At 39.4% G+C, this 12,347-nt stretch overlaps 1 protein-coding gene across 1 annotated transcript in view; it reads right to left on the bottom strand.

The window, feature by feature from the left end:
* Window positions 1-12,347, bottom strand: part of LOC124719793 (plasma membrane calcium-transporting ATPase 2-like) — a 570,459-nt gene that overhangs the window by 126,681 nt on the left and 431,431 nt on the right. The window contains exon 14 of the mRNA XM_047244989.1: window positions 4,409-4,603. Coding sequence (XP_047100945.1) covers window positions 4,409-4,603 — 195 coding nt within the window. The remainder of the gene's footprint in view (window positions 1-4,408; window positions 4,604-12,347) is intronic.

The following is a 12,347-nucleotide window of genomic DNA, read 5'->3' as shown; positions in this document are numbered from 1 at the left end:
GCACTGTGGTCTACTGTTGAAGTTCTGATTGTATACATTCCTAGAAAAGTCAAGCAATATACTGCTTCCCCCTGTGTGTATCTTGCAAGAGGATAATGAAGATAAAATTAGAGAGATTTGAGCTCACAAAGAGGCTTACCAGCAATTGTCATTAGAGAGACAAAGTCATGACTAGAACAGGAAAATGAGGAGGTGACAGGTGTCACAAAGTACCCTTCAAAACACAATGTATGCTGGCTTGCAGAGTACAGATGTAGACATAGACATAGATGCACCAACACAGTTCAGCAGATATGCCTGCCAGTATTTGTTACTAATAACAGCTCAGCGATATGTAACAGTATGTGCCACAGAAAATTCAGGGTTGCCACAAGTTCTAGAAATCAGGGAATTTCAAATGTATCAGGGAAATTTGAAAAAAAAAAAACACTAGAAAAATCTCGTTTTTGTTTCAGTAGTGTGAAATTGTTTGTTTACTGAGATGTCACGTTTTGTCACTGGCAGGGAGCAGCTGAGTACACGTGCCGCTTCCCTACTCTCTCATTCTTACTGCTTCTCCCCTTCCCACCACTCCCCTCAGCTTGCAGTCAGTGCTGCCACTAGTGCTTGCTGCTAACCTAGCAGCTGTTGATCAAAGGCAGGCGCGGGGGGTGGGGGTGGGGTGGGGGGTGGGGGGGGGGGGGTGAGGAGTGGTTTGTTTGGATCTGATTCTCAGAGTTTGTTGATGCAGCAGTTGGAGACAATGGTCATATGTGCACAAGTTGTGTCTGAGTGATTGTGTGAATGTGTGTGCACTCTCATTTTCTGACAAAGGCTATGGCCAAAAACTTAATTATGGTGAGTTGCTACTTATCTTCATTAGTATTGGTTCTCAGAGTATTTGTGCAAGTTATCTGTTGTGTGAGTGATCACTGTAGTCTCATTTCATCAACATTGTGTATGTGACACATGAATAGCTGACCATACGAGTGGACTTCCATGACGGGCTGAAACTGCAGGCCGTTTCTGTGAGTGTCTCTAACGGAACGGGCCTGCTGCTGATCTGGAGCTCAGAGTTTCCCACTAATGTGCAGGCAATGTCTATCAGATCTAATCTCACTGATTTTGCCTGCAGGCTGGGTCTGTCTGTGTGTGGCATAATGCCACAGACTTTCATGGTTTACCTATGGATATATACTGCCTACATGAAAATTAGAGAGACCTTTGGAGAAAAGAGAACCACCTATATGAATATCAAGAACTCAGATGGAAAACCAGTTGTAAGCAAAGACGGGAAAGCAGAAAGGTGGAAGGAGTATATAGAGGTTTTATATAAGGGAGATGTACTTGAGGGCAATATTATGGAAATTTGAAGAGGATGAAAATGACGATGAAATGGGAGATGTGATACTGCATGAAGAATTTGAAAGAGCACTGAAAGACCTGAATCGAAACAAGGCCCTGGGAGTAGACAACATTCCATTAGAACTACTGACAGCCTTGGGAGAGCCAGTCCTGACAAAACTCTACCATCTAGTGAGCAAGATGTATGAGACAGGTGAAACACCCTCAGACTTGAAGAATAATATAATAATTCCAATCCCAAAGAAAGCACGTGTTGACAGATGTGAAAATTATCGAACTATCAGTTTAATAAGTCACGGCTGCAAAATACTATAGTGAATTCTTTACAGACAAATGGAAAAAATGGTGGAAGCCGACCTTGGGGAAGATCAGTTTGGATTCTGTAGAAATGTTGGAACACGCTAGGCAATACTGACCCTACGACTTCTCTTAGAAGAAAGATTAAGGAAAGGCAAAACTACATTTCTAGCATTTGTAGACTTAGAGAAAGCTTTTGACAATGTTGGCTGGACTACTCTCTTTCAAGTTCTAAAGGTGGCAGGGGTAAAATACAGTGAACGAAAGTCTATTTACAATTTGTACAGAAACCAGATGGCAGTTACAAGAGTCAAGGGGCATGAAAGAGAAGCAGTGTTGAGAAGGGAGTGAGACAGGGTTGTGGTCTATTCCCGATGTTTTTCAATCTGTATAAGTTATTCAATCTGTGTAAGTCAGGTGATGCTGAGGGAATTAGATTAGGAAATGAGACACTTAAAGTAGTAGATGAGTTTTGCTATTTGGGGAGCAAAATAACTGATGATGGTCAAAGTAGAGAGGATATAAAATGTAGACTGGCAATGGCAAGGAAATAATTTCTGACGAGAGGAAACTTCTTAACTTTTCTGAAAATATTTGTATGGAGTGTAGCCATGTATGGGACTGAAATATGGATGATAAACAGTTTAGACAAGCAGAGAACAGAAGCTTTTGAAATGTGGTGCTAGAGAAGAATGCTGAAGATCAGATGGTTAGATCACATAACTAATGAGGAGGTACTGAATAGAATTGGGGAGAAGAGAAATTTGAGGCACAACAAATTACAGTATTGTTTATCCACATGACTTCAGTGAGCAAGTTGCATTAACTTATTTGAAGTTTTTTGACATACTCCTTACCGAATCTGTTAAAGTGTTACAATAAGTTTTGAGAAACATTTCCCATATGACAACTTTAATCTTGTCTATCTGCCAATCTTCAGTGTTATAAACATTATACGGGGGTTGGAATTTTAATAATGGCAACTATTTATTTAGAGCTAGTACAAAATAGATACATGTTTCAAAGTTTTACTGACCTTCAAATTAGTCACCAGCATTGTATATAACGCATTGCCAGAGATGTGGAAGTTGTAGGATACTCTTAGCAGTGCCAGTTGTGTGGGCAGTTCGAGCAGCGCACTCTATTGCCCGACAAATTTGTAGCAGATCTGAAGCAAATGCCATGAAGTGTTTTCATAGGAGGGCTTAAGCCAGAGGAGTGCAGTAGGTGGTATAGCACTTAGCAGCCCCGTCAATCAAACAAATCAGTAACAGCTTGCACTGTACGTGCTTGAGCATTGTCCTTCAAAATGATGGTCAGGTCCTGCAGAAAGTGTCATCACTTCTGTCTCTTAGCTGGTTGTAGGTTGTGTTCCAAAAATGAACAGAATAGAGACAGAAGTGGTGATACTTTCTGCAGGACCTGACCATCATTTTGAAGGACAATGCTCAAGCACGTACAGTGCTAGCTGTAACTGATTTGTTTGACTGATGGGGCTGCTAAGTGCTATACCACCTACTGCACTCCCCTGACTTAAGTCCTCATGAGTTCAACTCAGTTTCTAAACTTAAGGAAACACTTCATGGCATTCGCTTCAGATCTGCTACAAATTTGTCGGGCAATAGAGTGCGCTGCTCGAACTGTCCACACAACTGGCACTGCTTAGAGTATCCTACGACTTCCACATCTCTGGCAATGCGTTATATACAATGCTGGTGACTACTTTGAAGGTCAGTAAAACTTAAAAACATGTATCTATTTTGTACGAGCTGTAAATAAATAGTTGCCACTATTAAAGTTCCAACTCTCATATTAATGATTTTTGGGTTAAGACCATCTGCAGGCAACTGAATAAAGTCAATATTCTTTTTCTTTGTTCAGTTGCATGTAGCTGGTAATAACTTAAAAACCATTAATATAGTATTTCCTAAATGACATTATATGTAGTGCCTCCTTTTGTTCAGGCTTGTATTTTTTTTATGCAATTGAATATACCTTTGATAACATGATGTGCTCCTGGTACATCTGTCAAACAAATATGAGCTTTGTGCTTCCATATATTTCCATTAGATGTCCCAATTGAATGCTGAAGTTTATCAGACTTGTCAAATAAATCTGTGTGCACAACTTACCACAAAAAATGAAAATCTTATTCATTTCTAAAATTCTCTGAGTATTTTGAATCTAAGATGGAAGATAAAGGGTTTAACATCCTGAGCAATGAGGTCATTAGAGCTGGAACAAAAGCTTAGATTGAATATGATAGGGAAGGAAATATGTCTTGGCCTTTCTCAAGGAACCATCCCATAATTTGCCTTAAAAAACTTGGGGAAACCTTGCTGAAACTGAGTTTGGAAGCCTGCACCATGACTTGAATCCCAGCTCTTCAAAAATAAGTCTGGTGAGTTAGCACTCCTCTGCCCCAGCCAGCACATTGGCCAGAATGTGTCTAGCTCTATAACCTCTTGAGAGCTAGTGCAGAAAATATAACTTGGATGTACAATAATGATTGATTTATTTACATGGATGCAATTTTAACAAAGTATAGCATAAGTATATGCAACAGTAAAATAAAAAATAAATAAAAAAGATGAGACAGAGAGAGAATTCGGGCCAAAGACATTTGCAACAAGGCGTAAACAAACATACAAAGTAATAAAATATATTTATTTGGAATTGTACAATAATTATTAAATAAAATAAATGTTTTCTTACATCAACAGACTACACTTAATGCAAAACAGCAAACAATATCCACCTGACCTACCATAGCAAACCCGACATCAGCAATCTTCAGAGCTGGACCATCATTGGTTCCATCTCCGGTGACAGCAACTATTTCCCTGTTTGGAAATAGCTTGCTCTCAATCATACCTTTAACCAGTGTGTATTTGTCTTTTGGTGAAGATCGTGCTAGTACCCTGAGATTGGGCCACACGAGGTCCAGCAGCTGTTGGCTGACCTAACACAGGGACACAAATTCTCACAGTAAGTTGGTAAACATTATTCAGGATGCTTTTAATAGATTTTGGCACAAAGTTTACTACTAAAATAAATAGCTTACAGTCCTAAGACAAAAAGCAGAAGATGCCAGTTTTTGTGTAACACATTGCGCAAATAGGAAAGAAATATAGAAATGGTTCAGAATGAATATTATAGTGAAATTTTTGCAACAGACTAAAACAAAATTTGGTTATTAGATTCAACATCAGCACTTGCATTTTGCAGAGAATGCTGTTTTTAGTTACACACAATATTCACAGCTCATCCAAAAAGTTCTGAGAATGATTTTATTATGGCATGCAAACAATGTCACTATGGTAACTATGATGGCAGCTTAAACTAACAACTGTAAAAACAGATGAGCATTCAACTAGTCACTTGTGATCAGGTAGCATTACACAGTCAGTCTGCAGGCATAGCATGAAATCCCATTGTGTCACAAATTGCAGTGGAGAAATATCTTTAAGTCAAGTGTCCAAGACATTCTCAAGAATGCATGAAATGTATTCATAGCTGCAAATAATGACAACCATCAGCTTTATAATGGAATGATGAGAACAAAAATATGTCCCAGATCAAGACTCGAACCCAGATTTCCCACTTATCACAAGTGGTTTCCATAATATTAGCCTATGCAAGCATGCTTGCTTCACAGCCAGACCAAAACTTCCTTATGTCATCAACCATGTGTCTACAACGTACACTCACACATCCATTATGTATATTCCAGTACAGGGAAGACATGCACGTCCAAATGAATGTTGCATCATACTTCTGAACAATGCAGGCATTGCAATATTGTATGTATTGCCCAACACTGGCAAGCAACTTTCAGTTAAAATGCTTTTTCTGCACAGGAATAATTGATGTACGAGTTCAGGTTGTAGACATATGGTTGACGACATACGAAACTTTCAGTCTGGCCATGAACTGTTCTCGGGTAGCCTAAAGGTAAGCGGGAAATCCAGGTTTGAGTCCTAGTCCGGCACAAATTTTCATTGTCGTCCTCCCATTATATAGCTGGCGGTTATCCATATTTGCAACTGCAAATACATTTCATGTACTTCATAACGGCAGTGCCTATTCCTTCAGACATGCATGTGTGTCCAAAAGAACTTTGCGTTATACTTCTGAACAACACTTGCCACTACAATATCATATTTTCAAGAAGAGAGAAGTGTCTGCAAAGTTTGTCTTGCACACTTCAGCTCCCAAACAAAAATGGTCATACATGGACGCCTGTTGTGACTTGACTGAAATGCACATTCTTTTGCTGGAAATATCATCAGGATGATGAGACTTGCTGTTATCACTACGGACCAACTGCAAAATGACAAAGTGCAGATACTGACATGAAGGGTAAACACTTTGAAAACATAACTGATATTTGAGCCAGTGTGATGTGTGAGTTGAACAATATCCCAAAAAAGGACTTTTCTGACAGTTACATATGGCTGTATGAATGTTCTGTGCATTGTACTCAAGTGGGAGGAGGCTATATGGAACACCTGAAACATTAAAACTACCATCTTAACTTTTCTCTGTTTTTTATTAATCCAGTCTTGAAACTTTTTGGACTGACATGGTATATAAAGGAAAACATCATCTTCACTTCCAAGTATTAGGCTTTTTCCATTTTACCTATCACTACTATTATCTTCCTTGACTTATTTTACCAACTAACATAAATCTTCTTACCTGAAGAGAGAATATTTCTCCATTCATTTTTTTTTGAGATGTCTGTTCCAGTTTCTCCTATTTTCTAGTACTTTACTGAGTATATTAAATATATATAGCTCTTCCCTAATTTCAAAATTTCAAAATCTGTCAGCTCTTGTGCATCTCTTTAATGCTTTTAGAAATCTTACCTCTATTTCTTGTATGCAACTTTCTTGACATCTATTTATAACCCATGATTCACTTCTCTAAACAAGCTTCAGAACTGCAATTGTCTTACACAACTGAATCTTTTTTCCTTCCTCAGTTTACTTTTTAAACATCTGTTTATAATTCCACATATTTTTTCTTTATATCTTCAGTATATATGTAGTTATATGTTATATGTGGGGCCACTACCAAAATAGTTAAAATGTTTGACTTTCTCTACTACTGTATCATTAATCACAATTTTTGTCCATAGAAGATATTTTCATTTAAAAGCCACTGAAATCGTCTCTTCTGGAATTGTCAAGTGGTAGTCTTCACAAATTACTTAATAAATGTATTCCCCTTCATAGATTGTCTTCATTCTTCACCAGCAGAGTAGTTCATCTGCTTGTAAAAGGAAATTAAAGTGGGACTTTCTGTCAATCTTACTACACCTGCTAAGGAAATAAAAAATAAAATAAATGTGGCTTACTCTAGGGCAAACACAAGTGAAAGAGCTCCAGTGAACAAGAATTTGACTACACAACTGCTGAACAATCACTGGAAGCAGCAAAATTTAGTAAATATCAGGGATGTGCGTACAAATCCACCAATTGTAGATGAAACAAATGCTTGACTTTAACCCACCGAGAAGAAGAATCCTGAGACAGGGTAGTCAACAATTCAATGGAAGAAGAATCCTTATGCATGGTAGTCAACCATCCACCCTGTTTTGAATGATACTTGAGTATAATTGCTCAATGAGTAACCTTTATGAGGTGATACTGGTAGGGGGAATATGCTGGTGGCCATTAAAGTTGTAGTACCATGAAGACGGCATGCAGCAAATGACAGATTTGGATAAAATATATTACATGCAGGGAACTGAAAAAGATGACCTCATTTTAGGCCACTCACACAAAGTAAATATGGCTAATGACATCTACATTCTAAAAATGGTTCAAATGGCTCTAAGCACTACGGGACTTAAAATCTGAGGTTGTCAGTCCCCTAGACTTAGAACTTCTTAAACCTAACTAATCTAAGGACATCACACACATCATGCCCAAGGCAGGATTCGAACCTGCAACCGTAGCAGCAGCGCAGTTCGGGACTGAAGCGCATAGAACCGCTCAGCCAAAGCAGCCGGCTCTACATTCTATACATCAGGAAAGATTATAGAGCAGGTTTCTCATTCAAAAACCACATTTGAATACTGTTGGTTTGTGAGAAGATTGTGCTATGTCTCATGTAAGAAGGAGAAATGTCCACCAGCATGACATATCAGAATTCTATGGTAGCAGGATTGTGACCCATTGAGACTGTGTTTTATTGTTCTGGGATATTGCTGCTTGCATTGCTAGGAACCTGATAGGTCAAGGGGAATCATATTTGACACCCTGCAAGATCTCAATTGCCTCATGTAAGTGACATCCTTCACCTGGTCTCTCTATCTCCTTCGTGGTCTTCCAGTGATCTTCATCCACTCTAAACTCCATCTGAACAGGCCTTGGAAGGCCCAATGGTGCAATGAAACTGCTGTGTCATTCTCAGCCCACAGGCATCACTGGATGTGGATATGGAGGAGCATGTGATCAGCACATTGCTCTTCTGGCCATTGTAGTGTCCCTTTTGCAATATTCACCATTATTGAGGTGAAACATAAATAAAAATGGCTGTATGTGACTCAAAATGAACTGCAAACATCGATTTATCTGCGAAAGGTAATAACACTAACTGTAAAAATATACAATATAGATCGATAGATGCAGAAAAGACATTATTTTTATTGTATGAGATTATAATGTGTAAGTAATTAAAAGAAGTATTATTATCTTTGTAAGAGTATAAAACACAATGCAATGCTCATTCTTCTGTCTAGTCTGTTTTTTTTTCTGTTCGTTCTGGTGTTAGCTGGAATAAGGTACGCAAACTATTGTGCTGCGCTAGCATTTGTTTCTGTCATAATGTAATTGCAAATATTTAATGGTGTAAACTGTGTCCTAGTAAGAATATATTAGTATAAAGTGATCTCCGTGTGTTATTGCAAGAACCTATGCCACATTTATCTTATGAAAAGAATATTTAATGAAAATTATTTAGCATGTTTCCAGCTGCTGTGGAGTGAGTAACAGTGATCTCTGACTGTTAACAATTAGCCGCCATTAGGCGGTACATTTAAAAATATTTTTCACAGCACAATGTCTGATAGCCGGAGTGGAAGAAATTATGTAAAAATATTCAGTGAGATTAATTGAAGGAATCCAGTGAAATAATTTTATTAAAATTTGTCTATTTTCTGTGATAGTAATAATTTTTACAGTAATTTGTAGGGAGCCTGGCACTTGATAAAACCAGATATATTACATAATTGGCAACCTACAAAATTCATTATTTTGCTTATTATATCTCTTTTGCAATTTTTTGAAAGCTAAACGTAAAAACTAACTTCACTAAAAATCAGTAACAAATCATGATAAATCAAAGGACAAACAAATTTACTAGGAGAGTGTTTCCTCTAAATAAATAGTTACATTATTTTTTTAGAAGACATAACACCATAAGCCAGTTTATGGGACCAGGTCTTCATCCAGATTATGTTCATTCTAAGGTCTCTTCTTGGAAGTCTTTCTGGTCCCATTCTTTTAATGTTCCAAACCAGTTAAGCCTATTTATCTCCACAGTTTCTTTTAGAGGCTCAATCTAATGTGTGTTTTGTATTGTTTCATTCCTTAGCCTGTCCCTTCTCATGTTACATGAGATCCCTCATAGAAACGACACCTCTGTTGCTTGTATTGTGCTCAGATCTTTCTTTGTCTAAGTGCAATGTTCTGATCCATAGGTCAAAATTGGCAGAAAATATGACTCGTATATCATGAACTTTGCTTTGGCAGGGTTTTTCCAATTTCTAATTATGTCCAACATACACTAACAAAATTTTGAACAATTTTCTCTTCTCTCCAAAATTTTATCCTAGATTTTTCCATTCTTGGTTAAGTTACATCCTTGACACATGGATGTATCTACTTCTTTAATAGTTTTTCCATTGCAACTTACATCCTCACAGCCACATCTCATACCTCTTACATGCAGCAAAGCAACTATCCACACAGACAGTGCGATGGCATCTGGAGTTCTACAGGCTGTTGGTCAGTGACCATTGGCACGGCTTTCCTTGTGGCAGCAGCAGAAAGAGGCACTCGCCAGTGGTAAATCATCTTTGTAGCTATTTCTCAGTTCTGTGCATAGCATTACAATATTGTGGTAGACATATCTGTGTGTCAATGGTCCAAAGAGAATGAATGTTGCCAGATTGCATTCTTCACCATAACACTGGTCCAGCACCTGGCATAACAATATGGGCTACACTAGGAACAAAACATGATCACTTCTGGTTCACATAGTCACCATTTGGACAGCAGTCCTTAAGCCACATCCACACGAGATGCACTGCATCTGCAGTATCACGCACAGACACATGGTGAAGACCTGTGCAGAATGGCACAGACCAGGCAGAACTGCACAGAATGGAGCACAGTATTGGTAGGTGTACAGCAATGTTCCAGTGTCCATGCATGTGCACCAGTACAGATGGTAAACTGGAAATGCCATCCAGTGGAGCATGCATGAATGAACTGTTTCCTTTCTAGAATGAAATTTTCACTCTACAGTGGAGTGTGTGCTGAAATCAAACTTCCTGGCAGATTAAAACTGTGTGCCAGACTGAGATTCGAACTCAGGACCTTTGCCTTTCGTGGGCAAGTGCTCTACCAACTGAGCTACCTGAGCATGACTCATGCTCCATCCTGACAGCTTTAATTCCACTAGTACCTCATCTCCTACCTTCCAAACTTCACAGAACCTCCCCTCAGTAGAGCCTTGCCCGCAAAAGGCAAAGGTCCCAAGTTCAAATCTCAGTCCGGCACACAGGTTTAATCTTCCAGGATGTTTCCTTTCGTGTACCAATAAGACATGGAACTCAGTTTGTTGTCACTGAAACTCTTTCCTCAGTTTTGTACAGCTTGGTACAGCACATGTTAAGACCTGTGGCTGTGCCTTCTCTGTGAAGTCTGTGTGGCATTACATTTTAATAAGAAAACACTAGACTGCACATTGCCCATGAGGCATGAGGTCCTCTGCTGCCCTGAGTGGCACCTTCTCCAGATTCCCCATCCACTGAAAACATCTGGTCATGAGTTGCTGAGAGAATGCCATGTCACCACTCAGTAGCCACTGCAATTGACTAACTCTTGCACAGAGTTGAAGCTACACAGAATGAAATACCCATATCTACGCCCATGGCTCTTAAGACAGATTGTGGTGCCAGGTGCACCTTTGTCATTGGCAACAAACATTTCAGATACCAGCTTCTATAACAGTGCTTGATTCTTCCTGCAGAGCTTTCCGCCCTCTATCAGGCCATGCAGTACATCCCACAACACAGGAATCTCAATTGTGTATTATGTCCTGATTCACTTTGGTTCCTCCAGACCCTATGTGTGCTATACACATACCACTCCTTAGTATAATGAATTGAAGAATGTCATCACTTGCTTACTGATGATGGAGACAATGTGATGTTCGTGTGGGTCCCTGGTCCTGTCTAAGCGTCGGGAATGAAGTTACCAATGCTGTTGCTAAGGCTGCAGTCTGACTGCCAAGGTCTTTTAGCTATTCTGTCCCTTCAAATAATCTCTGCATTACTACATGTAGGCCGGCCGGTGTGGCCAAGTGGTTCTAGGTGCTTCCGTCTGGAACTGCGCGACCACTACGGTCGCAGTTTCAAATCCTGCCTTGGGCATGGATGTTTGTGATGTCCTTAGGTTAGTTAGGTTTAAGTAGTTCTAAGTTTTAGGGGACTGATGACCTAAGATGTTAAGTCCCGTAGTGCTCAGAGCCATTTTGCTACATGTAGGAACACTGTGTCACACTTGCATGAACACTGGTCTTTTCTATATGAGAACAAACTCCAGGAAATTAAACACTTCCAAGTAGCTCAAATGTATTCCTCTTGTCCCTCTTGCCACGAGGAGATACTTTTAGGTAGGCTGCATACTGAGAACTGTCATTTCAGTCACCATAATTTGTTAACTGGACACCCCACACCACTCCTTGATTTATGAAGCCAACCGTTGACAATGCTCCATTTTCTGACCCACTGCTGATTTTATAACTGTTTATGTTTGATGTATATTTTCCATCTGAATTATCAGATGTTTTAGCAGATACAGCACAAGCTGTTGTAGATCATATTTTAGTTTTTGTTTGCGATAGTAATACAGCAAAGGAAATTTAACTTTCAACCTTTTGAGCAATCTCCTCAAAGAGGAAGTGATCATTTGTAGTTATCCTTGTACTCCAGTCTATTAGGCTCTGAGTATTATCAACTTCAAATTCATTCAGTAATTGATCATTTTATGAAATGACATGGGAACTTATGACCTCAGCTGTTTCGCACTCTAAAGCAGTAACAGGCAAACAAGCAATCGAGCAAACAAACAAACAAACAAACAAACAAATTCTATGCCCAGCTGGGTTAGAGTCTTTGCTGCTGCCAGGGGTGGCATCTGTGTGTACTAAAAATCACATCCTCTGTACCCTCCAATGACTTGCACATTTAATCATGCAGTCTTCATAATATCAGTATTAAGAGAAGGAAAATTGCTGCTCACCATATAGTGGAGATGCATGATGGGACTGGCGACTGGGTGGGGTAAGGAGGAGACTGGGGCAGGAAGGGAGAGGGATAGTATGGTGAGGGTGGTGCACAGTGAAGTACTGCAGTTTAGACGGAGAGCAGGGGGAGTTGGGAGGGGGGAGGGGGGGAGGGGGGGGGG

The sequence above is a fragment of the Schistocerca piceifrons genome, chromosome 11 (assembly GCF_021461385.2).
Source record: "Schistocerca piceifrons isolate TAMUIC-IGC-003096 chromosome 11, iqSchPice1.1, whole genome shotgun sequence".
NCBI classification, from domain to species: Eukaryota; Metazoa; Arthropoda; class Insecta; order Orthoptera; family Acrididae; genus Schistocerca; species Schistocerca piceifrons.
This window is presented reverse-complemented; position numbering and strand designations above follow the sequence as displayed.